Source organism: Marmota flaviventris, chromosome 14 (assembly GCF_047511675.1).
Source record: "Marmota flaviventris isolate mMarFla1 chromosome 14, mMarFla1.hap1, whole genome shotgun sequence".
Taxonomy (NCBI): domain Eukaryota; kingdom Metazoa; phylum Chordata; class Mammalia; order Rodentia; family Sciuridae; genus Marmota; species Marmota flaviventris.
The window spans coordinates 72,474,772-72,495,166 of NC_092511.1; the positions used below are offsets into that span (position 1 = coordinate 72,474,772).

Genomic DNA, 20,395 nt, shown 5'->3' on the forward strand with positions numbered 1-20,395 from the left:
AGATTACAGGCATGCATCACTAAGTCCAATTTACTAATATATTTTTTAAGAAAAATAACTACATTTTTTTAAAAAAATAGAAGTGTGTTATTGTTTTTCCATTTTGCAAATCTCTCTTGACTTTAATTAAACACAGGTGGGTCTTATCTGCTTCTGCATTCAATTGAGACATGTTCTTTGCTTGAAGTATGAAAATCCTAACACCTCACTACTCTGAAACCACACTTGAGAACTCTTACTTTAAGGTTTCTCCCAGTTCTAAATCATTCAGTCATTTACTCACTTGTCAACACTTCTGGATCCTAGAGACTGATGAATTCTGTGGTTGCTGCCTGGAGGATCCTAATTGGAAAGAGAAAAACAAAAATGAACAAGCACAAATGAGGAAGTGTCAGGGTTACCTGTGAGCCTAAGGAGGCAGAGAAGGATTACTGAAGTAAAGGAAATTTGATCTTGAATTAGGGCATGAATTTCCTGTGTTGCCTATAAGCAGAAGAGCAGTTGCAACAACCCAGGAATCAATGTAGAGGCAAAGGGTGCACTAGCACAAGAAGTCAGCAGCTAGAAAAGCATGTTGGGCCGTATATAGGAAGTTATATTGCATCCTATTCCAGGAGCCTGGGGTGACAAGAGCTTGCTTTCTTTCATTTTTTTTATTTTTTTGGCATTAGTATGGATTGAGTTTAGGGTTTTAGGCCTCATGCATGCTAGGCAAGAGCTTTCCCGCTGAGTCACATCTGTGGCCCTTGTTTTTCTTTTTAAAAATCAGTTTGATTGAGGCATAATTTACAAGAAGTAAAAAGTCATCTTTTTGGGTGTACAAGTTTTGACAAACATTATCCAGTTATGTAAACAATACCACAACAAGATATGAAATATTTTCTCATCACCACAAAAAAAGTTCTTTCTACAATACAGTCCTGCAGGTAATCATTGATCTGACTTCTATCCTTGTAGCTTTTTACTTTGAAACAATTATACACTCACAGAAAGTTAGAGAATTCGTGTGTACTTCCCCCAATAGTAACATCTTACAAACTATAGAAAAACAAAAAAACTGACAGTGATGCACTACTGTCAGCTATACTACAGTGTTTACATGCATTTGCTCCTTTTAAAGAATACAACTGGGGGTGGGGCAGGCGAGTGACAGGAGGTAGAGACTGAGACATGAGAATCTCAAGTTCAAAGCCAGCGTCAGCAATTTAGCAAGACCTTAAGCAACTTAGGGAGACCTGTTGCAAATTAAAAAGTAAAAGGGCTGGAGCTATGGCTTAGTGTTAAAGCACCCCTGAGTTCAATCCTTGGTACCAGCAAAACAAAACAAACAGTTTGGCCAGGCATATTAGTCACAATTGTCAACAGAAGAACAACTCAAGAAAGAGCAGGGAGAGGAAAGGATTTATGGAAAACACTTCTAGAGTGGAACAAAAATCAGTGGGTGGACGATTTGGTATAAGGGCTTAAATTAATTCTTAAAAAAAAATTTAAAATTTATATATGACAGCAGAATGCATTACAATTCTTATTACATATATAGAGAACAATTTTTCATATCTCTGGTTGTATACATAATATATTCACACCAATTCTTGTCTTCATACACGAACTTTGGATAGTAATGATCATCACATTCCAACATGGTTAATTAAAAAAATTTTTTAGAAACAAAAATTTCCATATGGCAGGACAACAAGTAGAAGATTGCTTTAAATTGAAGAACCTGACCTTTCAATTAATAAAGGGCATGGAACCCCACATAATCATATTTTTGCTTGCTATTATTCAAACAGGAAAAAAGACTTTTTGGTCACATTCTTCCTTTTCTTACTTTTGCCTGAATGAAAACAATGAAATAGTTTTTTTTTTTTTTTTTTAAATAATGTACAATCATATAGTTCTGCATTACCTCTAAGTTAGATTTAATTTTTGGAAACTGTCATTTGGTGCCAAATAGTGGTAAATAAAAACAATGAAATAACTGTCAAAGATGTGATATTCCCCGGTAGTTTAGACAAAGTTGTATTTGTTTGCTCCTCTAAACAGGATTAGCTAAACCTTCAACATGGCCAAAGTAAATCTCTATACTTATTTATTTTGTGGTACTGGGGACTGAACTCAGGGATACTCTATCATTAAGCTACATTCCCAGCTCCCCCTCCTTTTTATTTTGGTCCGGGAAATCGAACTCAGGGGCACTAGATCACTGAGCCACATCCCCAACCCTATTTTGTATTTTATGTTGAGACAGGGTCTCACTGAGATGCTTAGTGCCTAGCTTTTGCTGAGGCTAGTTTTGAACTCATGATCCTCCTGCCTCAGACTCCCAAGCCCCTGGGATTACAGGCCTGTGCCACTGTGTCCCACCCTTTTTATTTTTTTGAGGCAGGGTCTAGCTAAATTGCCTAGGCTGGCCTCAAACTTGTCAACCTCCTGTTTCAGCCTCACTGGGATCCCAGGTGTACGCCACTAAGCCTGGTTCTATACTTACTTTTATTCCTTTCTTAAGTTCAGTTTTTTTGTAGGCTTTCCTACCTGTGATAGCATTGTATCTGAAAAACTGATAATGGCTAAACCTTTACATAATTTATGTAAAGACATATTTATTCATCAAGACAGCTATCTTCACTTTAACAGCCCAAGACATTGAGACTACTAAGAGAAAGGTACCCAGGATCACATATGCAAATACTGTAAAATGTTTAAAAAGGTACTAGCACAGGGTAAGCATTCAGTAAATGTTAGCTAGGCTTCTTTAAATAAAGCCTTGATCTTTCTACCCCACCAAACCCCATTTATGGCCAAGTTGGATCACTTTCTCCAAAAGCTGTGCTACAATGCATTTGAGTAAAGCGCCATACATGCAGTGGAAATACTTCTGGTGATAAAGTTCTCATTTAAATCCTAGTTTGTTTATCACTAGTCACTACCAAATACAGTTCCCTGAGTAGATAGGAGTAACCTAATGTCTATTTCCTTTGACTTTAAGATGAGCTTTATAGTATCTTCGAAATAAGAAAGTGTCTTAAAATCAGGTTCAACAAAATACTGTTTTTACTGTCTCTCGTGCTGGATGTTTTATATACATCTTAGCATAAAATATTCTGAACGTCTACCTCTTATTAAGCATCTACCTATTATTATACCGATTTTTAAAAGCAGGGAAGTCAAGACAGATGTTAAGTCATTTGATCCAGATTATACAGCTAGTGAATGACGGACAAGATCAACTCCAAAGCAAGCAGTATCCTAAGACCTAATTTCAGTTGACTTAGCCCATTCTATTTTGTGTCCATCATAACCTCCCAATCAAAATAAAAAAGCTAACTTTCAAACGGAGAAACAAGAAATAATCACCAAAACAAAGACAAACGGAACCTCTGCAAGATTAAGTAATTTAGACCAGAATCCTACAGCCGATGGGCCTCAACTTCAAGGCGAAATCTACTTTCACCAAGCTCTGCTACCACTGACAAATGATAATGCGCAGTTATCAATATTTGTTGAATTAATAATGTCTGCAAACAAAGTTGACAATAAGGAAGAGGGTAAAAGTAGAAAAGGCACATAAAAACCGCAAAGTTGTTCATGGGCAAAAAAAAAAGACAAAAATCCCCAAGTTTTCGAGGCAATACGTTCATGGTGAGCCGAGGCGCTGGTACAAGCACACCTGGACAGTCTCTAGCAGTGTCCACTGAAAGGCCAAGCGCGGCAGTTTCCCTTCTTCGCCCCCTCTTCGCCCCCTCGCTCACGCCCTTCTGACCGCTAATCTCCTGGCCTCCTAACACCCGACAACTGCAGGCCAGCAGCCTCCCTACTCGGCTGCTGGCTTAAAAAGAAACTCCTGCACCTGCCCCAAGGCGGTCAGCGGTCGGCGGCAGCCACGCGCCAAGGGACGCACTCTCCCTAGGGGTCGCAACTCGACCCTCGAGATAGTGCAGGCCACCTACAGCATGGACTCAGGCAGGCCTCAGGCGTGGGTTGGGGACGTGCGGGGGCCCCATGGGCCGCGCAGGCGAGCGGCGGCAGTCCGCCGCTAGGCATTTCCTCTTCCTCTAGGCGCGGCGCGGCGAGGCGCGGCGGAGGCCAGGCCGAGGCCGAGTTCGGACGCCCGACCGTGGCCTGCAGGCGAGCACGGGGCAGCACCGCGCCCCGAGCCTTCGCCGCCGTGCCGCCTCCAGCCGCCCGCGGGGCCTGCGGGCGGCCTGCGGGCGGCTGGGCCCGGCGCGGGCAGCGAGAGGCGGGGCCGGCGTGCGGGCGGCGGAAGGAGGCGGAGGAGGAGGAAGAGGAGGAGGAGGAGGAGGCGGCGGCCGGGAGCCGGGGGAGAGGGGCGGGGGGCGGGCCGGGGGAGGGGAGGAGCGGGATTTGCGGAGCGCGGCGCCGCTGCCGGGAGCCCGCGGGCCCGAGAGTGACCGAGTCACGGCGGGCGCCGGCGGAGCCGCGGCGTCGGACCCGCCTCCTGGAGGAGCTCAGCCCCGGCCAGGCCCGGCCCCAATCCCGCCCCGCGCCGCCTCCCCGCCGCCGCCGCCGCGGGAGCGCTCCCCTGCCCACCCCGCCCCCGCGGCCGAGCCCGGGAGTCGAGTGGGAGTCGGCCGGCCGGCGCGGGCAGCGCCGGGACCCCGCAGGGGACACTGCAGCCGGAGCCCGGGAGGGGCCGCGCCGCCACCGTCTGAACTAGGATGTCCCGACATGAAGGTGAGAAGAGCTCCCGCCCCCACCCCCACCGCCCGGGCCTCGGCCTACCCCTCCCGGGCCGGGCGCCGCGGAGGACGGCCGGAGAGCGGCGGAGACTTTGGCGGACCCTGAACCAGGCTCTAGGGGCAGAGCCCGGCTGCGAGCGAGCGAGGGCGGAGAGCCGCGGCGCCGCTGCCGCCACGGTTGCGGCCGCGGCCCTGAGCTGGGCCTGGTGCCGGAGGCGGGGCGGCTGGGGCGGCCGGAGGGTTTGCACTGTCATGGGGCGGGGGAGGGGGAGGGAAGGCAGCGGGGCCCGTTACCGGCGGGAGCCCAGCCCTCGGAACTGGTACTGGACGCCGAGGCCCGGCGGGTCCCGGAGCCGCGGGCCCCATCGCGGCCTAGCTCCCGCCGCCCCGGAAGGGCCCGGTGCGGTCGCAGAGCTGGGCCACGGGCGGCGGCAGGGGCCAGGGGAGCTGGCCTGAGACCGGCGGGGGCGTCCGGTCGCCGAGAGACGACCGTGAGTGCCCCCGTCTGCGGGCGACCGTGGGGTGGGCGGGAAGGCTCTGTGACCCGGCACGGAAGTCTTCGCCTCCTGGAGCCCGCCCGGCCTCGCGGCTAGGCCTCGGCGCGTCCCTGAGCTTGGGTAACCAAGTTCCCTGGGCGGATCTGGCCCGGCCGCGGCGAGCAAACTCCCAGCTTGGTCACCCTGCCGAAGCTGGACTCCCAGGGCCCTCACCGGTGTGCGCTGCCTGACTAGTCAGGCTTAGTGGATGACCATCTTGTGGTCTGTTAATGGTCAGAGGCGTTTGGACTTTGTTTTACGATTTGAAAACACGCGTGGGGTACAGTTTCGAATAAGCAAGACTACTCCAGCCCTGTCCCAGGGTACAAAGAGACAAATGTTTAGGGCCGATGTATTTGGCATGGAACTGGTGAAAAATAAGTTAACTTCAGTTTACTGCCATATGGTTTAGTAAAGGGGGAGGGAGGCAGAGTTTTCTTTGTTTCACTACTACAGGTTTTTAAATAAAAAGTATTAACAGACTTGGCGAAAAGTTTGTCCAGCTAAGGTTAACGCAAGATTGTAGGAGTGACTTGAAAGTATTATATACTTTAAGATTTTAAAATCCTGTATAGGTGATGTAGGAGTGGAGAAAGTTTAGTGAGTCAGATTAGTGTGTGCTTCCCATCGAAAGGAGTGCATTCTTAGGGAAAAACAGATTTCAGAACTCAAGGTTGAAAAACTCAGATTGATTAACATTACAGTATTTAGGTCAAATTTCAGAATTTGCATTACTAATTGCAGCATTAAGCTTGATTCAAAGGACATTTTGTGTTCAAGGATTCTGTATTTTCAGAGTTACAAAACTGTTTTTTTCATGGAGCATTTATTGAGTACTAACTGTGTTCAAGTTTTGGACATTTTGAAATAATAGGATATTAGTTTAGTCTCATTGAACGGGACATTGAAATATTTGGAAGTTAGACCTATTTTCCAAATTTATCTTCTTAATGGAATTATATTCCATATCTCTGTAATTAAAAAAGTTGTAATTCAGGTTATACTCAAGTTGGAGTTTGTGATGTTAAAGTTTATCTTAGAATGTAGTTGTATGTGTGTGAAAATGAAAGTGAGCAGTGGCTGCCAGCTCTCACTTAATAGGAACTGGGAAAATTAACATTGCAGAATTATGGCTGTGGAAGAAGTGTGTTTGAGACTCATGCTCCTTGCCTTAAGGAATCATCCAGATAGTTCTAGAGTATTCTAACTGAACAAGTGGCCTTGGAAGAAAATTCCCTTACTCTCAGTGTTCTATTAGAGTAATTAAAATCCCCTAGTTGGAACATTCTTCAGTATAACATACATTCTGTAATTTAAGCCTATTTTCCTCTATTTGGTTCTGTGGAAAGGTGTGGCTATAAAATTTAGGTTATTATTACTGAACCTTAGCACAATAATAGCATACCTTTCCTGGTAACATATCAATGGCAGGTGTCTGAAAAAGAAACATTCCTAAATACATCTGTTGAATACTTAGAGTACAATATTTAACAACTGATTATCTTGGAAGGTTTATGGCCTGAGGCAGGAGTGGTGGTCTCATAAATCACATTTAATTAAAAAAAATATATGTATGTATATATATGTGTCTGTGTGTGTGTATATATATATATATATATGTTTTGTATTATATTAGTTCAGGCTGCCATTATTTTTATCAGTAGGAATTTGATCTATCAGCAATACAACTCTGTAAGTGTTGACACCAGTGCTTTCTCCTTTCTCTTTGGGTCAGTTAATTCCGTTTCTCTTAGCATTTCTTTAGTTGTCTGATTTTTGAGCCCTTTTAATCATCTGTCCACCTCTAAGTTGTCTGTAGTTCCCCACCACCATCCCAAGTGTGACCCAGAACTGGATGTGGTAGTCTGGTAAAAGGTCCGTGCTGCCTGTAATGGACTTGAATACTCCTTATTTTCAGGGCCTCTTAGTACAAGTAACTTGTTACTTTGTCTTTCTGCCCACCCTATTGAATTGTACTGTATTGTATGATTATATTAATGTTGTAACTTTGAACAACACAGCCCCAAGATGGACACCTGTCAAGCTTAGAGGCTCAACCTTGTGAAGCAGTGGACTGCCTTTGAGAAAAGAGATGCAACTAGGAGCAGAAATGCTCCAGCCCAGGAGTCAGCATACTTTTTCTGTTAAGGGGCAGATAGTAAACATTGTAGGATCAGTGAGCTGTGAGGTATCAGTTTTATAATTGTCATTTGAAAGCAGCCATCCACATTGAGTTATGAAATAAGCATGGCTGTATTCCAGTTAAAACCTTACATATGGACACTGGCATTTGAATTTCCTATTTTCATATGTCATGTAATATGATTCTTCCTTTGACCCTCCCCCAATTTAAAAATGTAAAAATAATTTTAGTGGGGAATAAAAAAACTGCTGGTGGCCATGCTGGTCCCTGCGCCTGAGTTTGCATCCCTCTGCTCTAGAGCTTCAGAGAGTTGATGGAACTGGAACAGTTGGTATTCCAGAAAGGGCCCACTCTACTTGGTAGTTTCTTCATTTCCTTTGGGTAATGCAGTGAGTTCATTGACTGAGCCAATTCTATATTCCAGTTTCCAGCAATATCATGCAGACTAGGCTAGAAGTAATTTTTCCATAGGGGTGAGAACAGACTCTACTTTCTCAGATCCTGTCTGAATTTTACATCAAGTTTCCTGCTTGCCTATTACAACTTTTTCAAGGGAGAATTTCAAGGCCTGTTTTAAATTCTTTTTTTTAATATTCTTGCCATGTTAGCAAACATTTTACAGACATCAGCACCCAATCACCTCATGTTCAGTATACCAACAAAATCTAGTTTTGTGTTTTACATAGTGAAACCAGTCATTTTCTGTATTTTTTTTTTTTTTAAATGTCTCTGGCTGAGGATGTTTCTTAGTAGTAGACTGCGTGCTTAGCATGCACAAGGTCCTGGGTTCAATCCCTAGGATCAAGGAATAGAGCCAGGTTCCATGCCATAGGGCCTATAGTCTCAGCTTCTCAGGAGGTTGAGGAAGGAGACTCAATCAATCTGGAGTTAGCAGTCAGTCTGGGCAATATAGCAATACACTGTCTCAAAAATAAACAAGCAAAATCTTACTACCATATTTAAATATACATTTAAAACATAGGTATGTTGTTCAGAATTTAAAATTCACTTAACATAAATTTTGCAAAAACGAATACCCACGTATCAGATTACTCAGTGTTTATTAGCTAAAAAGAAGTTATGAATGCTTTTTCATGAGTTGGGGCCTAATTGATTACCTGGAGTTAATGCATATATGGCTTTATATCATTTAGCCTTTTTTCAATTGCTACTATGTATAAGGTACCAAGGAATGTGGGACAGAAAGAATGAGACACAGCTCCTCACCTTGAGTCAGATGGGAGGATGCATCTATAGACAGCTTCTGTAGCACAATGTGAGACATGCCATAGGGAAGGGATAAACAAATTGATGGCAAAATAATTACCAGCTATCTTCTTACTAATTTTGCCCAGTTTTAGAGAGGGAATCTACTTTGATTCTAACACTTTTCCCTTGAATGCCTTCTTAAGTTTCTCTGTGCTACTCTTGATTATGGGTAAAATTGTTCAAATAGAGTCCTTATGTTTACCTGATTTATAATTCCCTTAGCTTTTGAAGATTTTCACATAATGATAGCAGATAAATGGATGGATAATATATTGTTGTTTTTCTCAGAAGTATCTAATAATATTTATTTTCTAAGTAGAAAGTACAAGTTCTGTAGGCCTCTGATCTAGTTAGTCCCAATTTAATTGCTGTGCTATGGATCAAAACCAGGGCCTCACATATTCTAGATACTTATTCTGCCATTGAGCAACATCCCTCAGCTTTTTCTTTTTTTTTTTTTTAATAAGAATTCTATATTAAACAGTATTATCATGTGCAACATGATGTTTTGAAGTATGTATATATTCTAGAATGATAGTCCTTTTTTTTTTTTAAGAGAGAGAGAGAAAGAGAGAGAGAATTTTTTTTAATATTTATTCTTTTTTTAGTTTTCGGTGGACACAACATCTTTGTTTGTATGTGGTGCTGAGGATCGAACCCGGGCCGCACGCATGCCAGGTGATTGCACTGCCGCTTGAGCCACATCCCCAGCCCCTAGTCCTAACTTTTTTAAAGTTATACTTATGTTTTCTCTTCTAAAGAATTGCTGTTTGGCACTACAAACACAGACAATCCCAAAGTAAATTGTAATAACTTTGTTTTCAGAATTTGGGGACTACAAAGCCATGCTTGATAATTAGCAAATAATTTTAATGTGGTAATTTTTGCCTTCCTGTGTCAGAGTGAACTCACTCCTGCTGAAAAGATTTTTACCATCAGGTTTTCTTAAAATTTATTTTACTTTGACTACAATCTGTTAAAAGATTATGATGTTCTTATTTAGAATGTAATTTTAGGGAAAACACATCTTATTATAATTTTGGGGGGGTCTTTGATTTCATATAAAATTCAGTTGAAAGTCTGTGTTTCTGAACTGGGCTTGGTGGCACACACCTGTAATCCCAGTGACTCAGGAGGCTAAGGTAAAAATATTGCAACTTCCAGGACAGTGTTAGCTGTCTGAAAATAAAATGACTGGGGATATAGTTCAATGGTAAAGCACCCCTGGATTCAATTCCCAGTACCAAAAAACAACAAAACAACAAACCCACCAAAAAATAAACAACCCTCCCCAATTAATCCACATTTGACCCTTTTGTTTTAAGTTAAAAATGTAGTAAAATACAAATTTTTTGCTTTAATTTGCAAATTTAATTTAGAAGAAATTTCTCGAATTTTAAGATATATTAGCAAAAATTTTGTTTAAAGATGGTAAACTTTTTCACAGTAGAAACTTCTCACATAAAATTATAAAATAATTTTTTTTATATTTGGATTGCAGTCTTTTAAAGATTTAATTTTCAGAATGTCAGCTTTATAAAACCTACCATACATATTTACCCAGGATGGTTTTTGCTTTTTTTTTTTTTAAGTGGATGTTCCAAAAGTTAGTTATTGTGAAAGTTGTTACTGAATTATTGTACAAATAATTTTTTATTACATTATAAATATTGCTGCATGGCTACTTTTATGAATTCAAAGAAAACATTGCCTATGTTTCATAAAAGTAGAATACTGTTTATAATGAAATTCTTCAGCTGGACGTAATGGTGCATGCCCTGTAATCCCAGCAACTCTGAAGCAGAGGAGCTTAGCAATATAAGGCCAGTATCAACAACTTTTGTGAGACACTGTCTCAGAAATAAAAGTAGAAAGCACTGGGTTCAATCTCTAAGTCGTCCTCCCCCAACCAAAAAAAAAAAAAAAAAAAAAAAGCTGTGCTTGGTATATCCCTCCTAAAGATTCTTTGCTAAAACTCCCCTCCATCCCCATGGGGATTGAATCCAGGACCTCACAAATGCTAGCTAGGTAAGTGCTCTGCCACCTGACTACATCCCCAGTCCTTTTCATTTCTTAAATTTTATTTCCAGAGTCTTGCTAAATGGCTTAGGCTAGCCTGGAAATTTTGATCCTCCTCTTTCAGCCTGTGTAGTAGCTGGAATTACAGATGTGTACCGCCACACCCAGCATCTTTTCTCAAATTTTTTTTTCTTCCCACATATTTTTGTTGGTGCATGATAAGTTGTATGTTATGTTGGCATTTGTTATATATTCGTACTCTAATGTATAGCCTTTTTAAGGAAATGAGATTATGGCACAAAACTAAAATTTATACAGAATTAATTTTATTAATTTTCTTACTGTTTTTCTTGGGGAGGGACAGTATTGGTGATAGAACTCTGGAATATTTTACCACTAAGCTACATCGCCAGCACTTTAGAGTTTTTCAAGTTGCTTAGGACCTTGCCAAGTTACTAAGGCTGACCTCAAATTTGTAATTCTCCTGCATCAGCTTCCCGAGTCACTGGGATGAGTCACTTGGGATTACAGGTGTGCTCCACTGTGCCTGCCTCAGAACACAGCATTTAAAATTTTCATTAAATTATTTTTTGCCATTCTGGTAATCTAAATCCGGGGACTCATGCATGCTGGGCAAGTACCCAACCACTGAGCCACATCCCCAGACCATAACATTTTTAAAATGTAATTTTTATGTATTAACCATGTCCTGATTCATGGTGGAGATGTAGAATAAGGAAGATGGTTTCCTAGGGGAACATATTACTAGGGTACAAGGGAAGGAAATGAGTATTCAGGAAAAGACTGAGGGTGTTATTGAAATAATAAGGATGAGAGGTCATCCAGGTATTGAGGAAGGAAAGACAAGGCAAGGTGGGTTAGAAGCTTGGAAATGATGTGTAGCTACAGGGTATTAGAAACAAAACCAACTCTTATGCTGGTTGGAATGTCCTGAGAGCTGGGTGACTTAGTGTCCCATGAAAAGAACATGAGATGAATTGCTTTGTTAGGTATCTTCCATAGAGCCATTCCAACTCCTTTCCTCATACCCCTCCAAGTGCTTTAGTTGTCATCTTCCTAAATTGTAGCAAAGCCATATTGCAGACCCATCAGTTCATGTACATGATCAGTTGGCCTCATTTCTTCCATAGTCACAGCACCAGCTAGCAGTCCAGGAGACTTTGTAATGGCCATAGTGGGTATCAGGGAGAAGGTATGGATGGATCCCTGTGAATCCATCACTGCTGCTAGGGGTGGGGTGAGGGGGATTAAAAAAAAATCACAGGAGTGGGTCAGTTGTGTCACCTTCAACTAGGAGAGAACAGAACAGTAGGTGACATTATGGCTAATTAAGTTTGTACATTATCTTCTGGCAAATTGTGTGGCGGTTTCCCTTTTCTTTTGGCACTCAGTGCCAATGCCTGTGGAATGAACTTCATCTTCAGTAAGAGATTTTCATTCAGAGTCACTTTAAGTGCTAGATTGGTGATGAGCTGATTCTTAGAACAATTGTATGCGTATTTGACTATAATTTACTTTTTGGTTATGACTTTTGTTTCTTTTGTTCTTCCTTTGGGATTGTCCCTGGACTCTTCATTCCAGCAGAGTTAAGGGTTCCTCCAGTATCACTCTTGTTTTACTCTTCAGGCCTTTTTATACTGAAATTGTTTACTTGTCAGCCTCCCCCACAATCTACCAGAAAGGCAGAAATAGTGTTAGACTTTGTTACCTTTGTTCTTTACCACCTACCACAGTGTCTGGCCTGGGGGAGGCCCTGTGAACATTTTTGGGTAATTGTTAGATATAGTTAATACTTGTCTAAAAGTACTGCAAGACTGGAAAATGCTCTTCTTTGCTTTTATCTGGGAAAGTGGGTTAACAGGGAAGGGACTTATAAGAAAGGGGACTTGGAACTTTTATAAAAGTTAAGAGGGATGAAAACTACATTAGGCAAAATTAACTAAGGGGAGCTGACTCTTGGGAATATCCTGGAATGAGATTTGGGGTATTGCTTTGTTCTACTACTGGCTTTGGTTTCAGGTTAGTTAATTGGTTATGGGTTCTGTATGTTAATTGCTCTGTGCACCTGTGCTTTTTGGTTCATTAAGTCATTTGTTCAGTGAGTATTTATGGACTTCTTACTCCAGTACCACTCAAAGGCATCTCTAGGTCTTGCCACAAGTTGTTGGCCTCTTGCTAGGAGATAATAATGTTTAGTGGGTTTGAAACACATGTTTGGAAATTAAATGCTTTTCTGTTGCACAGATCTTTATTTACTCTTTCCCAGTGTGCTGGGATTAGTTCTTGAAACTTATCTTTTATGACAGAGTATTAAATCATGTAAGTATTTTAATGTTTTAGCAATATTTTCATGCATCCCTACCCCTTAAGCTTGTTTTCATTTGTTTCACAGTTGAAATTCTGCCCAGAAGTATGTTTCCTTCCTTTATAGTGTTGTCCTTAAACTGTGGTGCCATAATGAAGTCTCAGTATAAATCTGCACACATTGAAGTCTGTTCAGATAGCCTGGTGTGATGGTGCAAGCCTATAATCCTGGTTACTTGGGAGGGTCAGGAAGGAGGATCACAAGTTCCAAGGGCAGCCTGGCCAATTTAGCAAGACCCTGTCTCAAAAAAAAAAAAAAAAATTCAAATAGATTATTCCTCATAGGTTTGTTATTAGTTTTTGATACTTTCCTGATGCTTAAAAAGAGCTCAAAGGAGTAAACATTTAATTTTTGTGTTAAAAGTGCTTAGATATTTTTATTAGAGGGTTTTGTAAAGTTCCCATCATCTTATTCTTAACACCTGTAAGAGTGAGTAACTGACCCCACTTCTATTATTCTTGGTCTCCCAATGTTCCCTTTTGTTGCCCTCTGGTTGTAGAGGTTTGACAATGCAAGCAAATGGGAATCTTTCTAAATTACGAGTTAAGGACATTGAAGGGAATCAGGCAATGGTTATATGAAGGAGTTGTTACAGATGTGTCCCTTTTTTCTCTGTAAGAATGAAATACACACTGAGAGCTAGGTGTGGTTGTATAATGGATGGGAAGGCAGGTAGTTTTACATTCAGAGATCTGAATAATGAGAATTCTGATAAAGTTAATTGCCATTTGAAGTGAATGTAAACTGCAATATGCATTTGTGTGGCTATAGATACAATATGAATAAACACTGGTGGCAGAAGTAAAACTAATCTTCTCTTTTCTAGAAAAAATGTTGATTAGACCTGAGGTAACAGTAGATGAGCACCTGACCCATGGTGTTCCTATATGAAGCTGGGATCAGGATCTTTATTTACTCTATGTCAGATGTACTGTATATCTTCATGTTTATTACTCTGAATCATTTTCTGCATTTTTTTTTTTTTTTTAAATAAAGCTACCTACTGGAAGGGGAGAGAGCAAATCTGCTTGCAGAATTGGGGTAGATCATTGCTATCCAATAGAAATTAATGAAAATCACAAATGTAGTTTTAAATTCTCTAGTAGCCACATTAAAAAATTAAAAGGTTAAAATTAATTTTAATTAAATAACAATATATCCAAATACTTCAATATGTGATTATCATAAGAATGCTTAATGGAATAGTTTTACATTTTTTGAGAAGTTTTAAATCTAATGTGCATTTTACATTTAGCATATTTTAATTTGGATGCTACATTTTCATCAAAAATACCTGATCTTAGCTGATAAACATCTTTAGATTTTTGCATTAAGGGTATACTAATTCATCTTTCATTGCTACCTTTTTGTAGGTATATTTTTGTACAGTATTGCTTTTTATTTATTGGGCCATTCGTTAACATTCTGGTTTCCTATTTCTTCAATCTCTGTCCCTTAAAACCTAGATACTGCATTTTTCTACCTTAAGGTTATTTTTAATCTAATTTAGCAAAATATAAGCATCACCACAATAGAAACTTATTTTATAGATAGCTAGCTACTAATATATATATAAGTTTTAATCTGGGTCATTCAGGTTGGAGGGATAAGAGCTTTGGAATGATTTTAATATGAGTTTGTGGTGGTATTTTATTTTATTTACTTATTTTTTGATATTTGGGGTTTAGCCCAGAGGTGCTTTACCACTGAGCCACATCCCAGCACTTTTTTTTTTTTTCCAAGTTTTTAAACTCTTGAAACAGGATCTCACTTAGTTGCTTAAGGCCTTGCAAAGTTGCTGAGGCTGGCCTTGAACCTGAGTCTCAGCCTCACTAGTTGCTGAGATAATGGGGTGTACCACCTTGTCGAGCTCTGTGGTGGGTAGTTCCCTTTTCTGAGATGTGTACAGCTTGTAAAAACTATTGCTAGTCCATTGCAAATTATAGTACTTTGAATTCAGAGGAGAATTGTGAGTTGTTTCCAGGGTGATAAAATTTTCAGCAGAGGGTCTCGCTAAGTTGCTTAGAGCCTCGCTAAATTGCTGAGGCTGGCTTTGAACTTGGGATCCTCCTGCCTCAGTCTCCCCAGCCACTGGGATTACAGGGGTGCGCTACAGTGCTTGGCCTTTGAAGGTCTGTTTCATTATAATGAATTTTATCTTTGGTATCATCTTTAAAAGACTCAATATCTAACAACAGAAAAACAGATGATATTGCTTCAGCTTTGTTTGACTCATTTTAATTTTAATTCATTTTTTTTGAAGCGTGGTTTCACAATACTAGTTTCAAACTTCTTGGTTCAAGCAATCTTCCTGCCTTAGCCTCCCAAGTAGCTGGGAGTACTGGTGTGCGCTGCAATGGCTAGCAGAACTTTTTTTTTTTTTTTTAATTTTTTAATATGCTGATGAATCTTTATTTAATTCATTTATCTGTATGTGGTGCTGAGAATCAAACCCAGTGCTGTACACATTCTAGGCAGTCACTCTACTACTGAGCCACAACCCCAGCCCCTAGCAGAACTTTCTTAAAAAGTAATTTTAGAGAAACTGATTTGGAGCTAATGCTTAGGCCATATCAAGATTAGTCATTCACTGATGATTCTCTTTTACCTGTTCAGCTTATTGTTTTATCTAGTTAAAACTAGATTTAAAAGACAATCTGTTAAAAATTAAAGGCTTAGTGTTTTCTGCCTTTGTTTTATCTAACCAGTAGTTCTTTTGAGTAATAAGTTTTATAATTCTATTATTTTTCAGTCCTTCTCCAGAGAAATTATTGAAGTATCAGGAATTTGTCCTGTGGTTCCCCCCCCCCGCCCCCCCCCCGCCCCCCCCCCCCCCCGCAGTATAAAAATAGTAGAATTTTAGTTGTGCTTTTATCCAGTTGTTCTGTAAATGTGGTCCCAGGACCAGCAGTATCAGCATCACCTGGAACTTGCTAGAAATGAAAATTCTTTGACTCCTCACTCTAGATCTTGTGAATTAGAACTTCTTTAGTGAGTATATGTAATCTGTATTTTTAATAGGTTCCTACTTGAACTCACATAGGATCAAAGGCAGTAATATGTGAGATGGTTATTTTTGATGAGGGGCACACTATGGTTAAGGGCTCATTGACCAAATGGGAATGAACCTGTTGACCTTGGCCTCATTCTTTTATCTCATGTGACTATCATGGTATTGTCACATGAGGAGGGGTAAGAAGAGTGTAGCTCCTCCCTAGCTCTTCACTCTAGTCTTGTACTTTTTTGTTTTTAGTAGTTCTGGGGATTGAAAGACTGTACTATTTATTCCACTTTGCGCATATCTGTTGAATACATATTTGGGGCCAGGCATTGTTCTGGCCACAGGGATACCATAGTGAACAAATCAGAGAAAGTTTCTTTTCCTTTGATGCTCAGATTATATTAGAAGGGATATACCAGGGGTAGGCAATGATAAATGGGGCAAATGCAACCTGCTTCTATTTTTGTAAATAAAGTTATATTGGAGCATAGTCATATCTGCTTCTTTATGGATTATCTAAGCTGCTTTTGTGCTACAATGCCAGAGTAAGAGTAGTTGTTACCAAGAAAGCTGAATATATTTACTATCTGCCTCTTTTTACAGGAAAAAATTGTAGATACCTAGATCATGAAAGAATAAGTATGTCTTAGAATGTTAAGAGGTGACAAATGTTAGGGGAACCCTTAAAGCATGTTAACAGAATACACAGTAGGGACCTCTTTTAAGTAGAGCAGTCAGAGAGGGCATAACTGAATATGACTTTTAAAGAAAAACAATAATTGTGTGAGTATATTTAAAGAAAGAAAGGATGTTTAAAAGGTTAAAGGAGAAAGGATAGAACAAGTATTCAGACCCTGATACTGGAATGTTCTTGGAACAGCAGAGACGCTTTCTGGCTAGAGGGCAGTGATTGAAATAGAGGAAATGAAGTTGACATTTTTGGGGCCAGATCCTGTTCATGCTCATAATATATTCTGCTGTGAAAACTGTTTAACCATGAGTGCTTTAAAAATGTAATTCAGATGGTGTGCTCCTGTAATCCCAGCTGCTTCAGAGGCTGAGGTGGGAGGATTCAAAGCCAGCCTTAACAATGTAGCGAGGCCCTAAGTAAATTAGTGAGACTCTGACACTAAATAAAAAAATTTAAAAAGGGCTGGAAATGAGGCCCAGCGGTTAATCACCCCTGGGTTCAGTCCCTAGTACCAAAATGAAATATAAAAATAAAAACAAAAACACAATTCAGAAACCCTGAATCTATAAAGGGGTCTTTTTGACCAAACAGATGATAGAATCTAGAAAGTAAATATCTGGTATTGTCTTCCAAACATCCCTTAAGGAACACTTCTTTACAAACTTTCCCATACATTAATTACTATTTATGTTTTGCCTTCCTCCAGCCCCCATGTATTATATACTCTTATTTAGCTGATATTTCCTGGAGTGTAAGGGGTTGATAGAAATGTGGCAGCTACTTGGAGGCTGAGGCAGGAGAATCTCGAGAGCTCAATACCAGTCTGGGCAATTTAGCAAAACTTTGCTCAAAATTAAATAAAAAGGGGAAGGACTATACCTCCAGTGGTAGACTACCTGTGAGTTCAATCTCCATTACTGTCCCTCACCCTGCCGCTACAAGGGGAAAAAAAAGTGTGTGTCTATTAGTATCTTTCAAACTTATAACATCTTTTCTGTTATGATCCAGTAGTCACATACTCACATACAAATTTATTGAAACAAGTTTTGCCAAATAGTATTTACCTTTACTTTAAAAAATGTACTCTGTTTTCTGTTGTTTCATTAGAAACAAAAATACTGGTTGTGACCTACTAGATTACTTATAGGTCAGGGCCTACAATATGAAAAACAATGGCCTGGGCTGTCTAATCTAAAACGTTTGAGTTTTTATGTGCAAGATGTTGTTATTTGGTATGGCTGAGCAGAAAGGTACAAGTATATAAAATAAAATGATCATAGCACTAAGCAAAATAAAGTAGCCAAAATATGACTGGGATAATTTTTTAAAAAAATGTGTCAAATCCAAAACTGCTACATATTCTATAATGTTGGCAAGTGTACTAAGGTGTTTATCAGATACCAAAAAGGTGTCATTTAAACTCAAGACTTGAAGAAATACTGTATTTTTATAAGGAAGAATTGCAAAGGGGTATTCACCAAGTGAGAGAATGGTAGGGGTAAAGTGCAAAGCTAGGAAAACAAGAGGTGTGTTGGAGAGAATGAGTGGGGCCAGTGATGAGAAAACTAGTTTCTGAAACAGAAGACTTCTGTATGTAAGTGGGCAAAATGAGGAGTATTAGAAAGATTGATTGACTTCCCTAAGGTTTCCAGGGGGAAGTGGGACAAGGACTTATTGTTCTGATTTCCTGTTCAGTGCTAGAAGTCTGTTTTCTCATCTAAAAGAGGGATATTAACGCCTGTGTAGCCTCTCTCCAAGGGTTGTTGTGGAGATGAATTGCCAGTGCATGCAAAAAGGTTTTCTAAGCTAGACAAAGCATAAATGAAAGGCAATGGTATTTTTTTTTTTTTTTTTAAACATGGGAGATAAGTAGAGGTTGGAACAAGGTAGATAAGTGAAGGATTTTAATTGCCACACTAAGGTCAATCATGTTCTCTTTCCATACAGATTGCAGGATGGAGGAGGGGGTAGTGCATGGAAGTTTAAGCAGAAGGCTGGGGGTATAGCTCAATGGTAGAACACTTGCCTATCATATGCAAGGCCCTGGATTTGATACCCCAGCACTGGGGAAAAAAAGTTTTAAGCAGAGAAAGGCACAATGAAAAATGGTATGTTTTAGAAAGAATGTGGTAGTATGTTGGGGATAGATTGGTGCTTGTGGCAGAGTGACTGGTTAGAGGCTTTTTGCTAAAATGAGCTTAAAATTATAAAGATCAGATTTAGTCAATGGCAATAGGAACAGAAAGCAAAAAGGATAACATAGGATAAGGTCTTATTGTGAGAGAGAACAAGGAATAAAGTAGGACAACTAACCAGAGTGCTGAAAGAATAGCATCTTCTAGTAAATTTGGAAAAGAGGAAGGCACAGGATAAAGAATGATTTTCAGCTTTTGATATTTTGAATTTAAGATGATGGTAGTATATTTGATAGAAATTACAAATTTGAAAATAATTATACTGGGGTTCAGGGGAGACACATCAGGGTTAGAGATAAGAATTTTGTCTTTTCTTTGAAGCCTGGGGATTAGCTATTTCTAAGGAAGAAAGCATAAAGGAGGGAGTAAATAGTGAGTTCATGTTTAGGAGCAAGAACAGGGTAGAAGTTACCTTAAGCTGGGTATGGTGGCACATGCCTGTAATCCCAGTACCCAGGAGGCTGAGGCTGAGGCTGAGGTAGGAGGATCACAAGTTACACGCCAGCCTCAGTGATTTAGTGAGGCCCTAAAGAATTTAGTGGGACTGTGTCTCAATATAAAAAATATAAAGGGCTGAAGATGTGACTCAGTAGTGGTAAAGCGCCTCTGTACCAAAAAAAAAAAAAAAAGTTGGCGAGCTAAGAGAACCAAGTAACTGATTTGGAAGCCATCTTCTGTAGTTGTATTCTCATACAAATACTGACTTGTTTGCCTGTCTTCTCCTTTAAATGTGGGCTTCTTGGGAATGGGGATGAGAGTTACAAAAGGTGAAGCATCAGAGGGGGAGAAATATTATTAAACAAGCATCAGCCATATGAATAGTAATATTTATTGAGAACTTAATGTGTGCCAGGCACTGTCTCAGCAGTTCACATGTACCAACTCATTTAATTCTCACAAGTCCCTTGAGATGTCTATTATGACCCCATTTTATAGAGGAAGAAATTGATATGCCCAGAAGTTAAGTATCTTGCTCAAGGTGACACTGTGTGTGATAGAGCTGGAATTCAAACCCAGACTTGGGTTCTCAGTATTCAGCTATACTCTGTATCAGTACTTTTTAGATTGGTTCCTATAGCAGGGACCTCAGTAAATAGGCATATTAAAATTTCAAAATAACCTGGCAAGGTATACTATATTTTAGATTACATATGGAGAGGTTATTTTTCCTAGATTACACAGATAGCAAGTGCTAAAGCCAGGACTTTGGACTAGGTTCTATCAAAAAAGTCTCTGTTTATTTTTAAGTATTTTATAATTATTATTAAAAAACTTACTGTAAGTTTTTTATAAGGAAACTTATAAGTATTAACTTATTTTAGATTTTTTGAAGTTCAATGGAAAAAATACAAGTTCACTTTCATTAATGTTGCACAAAAATTATTACTAGAATCAAAAGTAAATAAACCACATTATTTACACCACTATTTAGTTCTTCATATTAACTTTACTATT

The 20,395-nt window shown here is 39.9% G+C and overlaps 1 protein-coding gene and 1 long non-coding RNA gene across 15 annotated transcripts in view; one reads left to right on the top strand and one right to left on the bottom strand.

The window, feature by feature from the left end:
* LOC114099471 (uncharacterized) overlaps positions 1-4,831 on the bottom strand; it is a 65,000-nt gene extending 60,169 nt beyond the window's left edge. For 12 of the 13 annotated variants that reach the window (XR_011704399.1, XR_003583904.2, XR_003583903.2 and 9 more), the window contains exons 1-2: positions 3,951-4,219; positions 284-342 (exon numbers count right to left, since the gene is read on the bottom strand). This is a non-coding gene — a long non-coding RNA (uncharacterized lncRNA). Of the gene's footprint in view, positions 1-283; positions 343-3,950; positions 4,220-4,743 lie in introns of those variants that run through there. The other variant, XR_003583909.2, reaches the window with a different exon arrangement.
* Positions 4,496-20,395, top strand: part of Kcmf1 (potassium channel modulatory factor 1) — a 79,138-nt gene continuing 63,238 nt past the window's right edge. Inside the window, exon 1 of one of the 2 annotated variants that reach the window (XM_027943799.3) lies at positions 4,496-4,695. In XM_027943799.3, the coding sequence (XP_027799600.1) occupies positions 4,680-4,695 (16 nt within the window). In that variant the 5' untranslated portion in view covers positions 4,496-4,679. Of the gene's footprint in view, positions 4,696-9,304; positions 9,327-20,395 lie in introns of those variants that run through there. The other variant, XM_071601777.1, reaches the window with a different exon arrangement.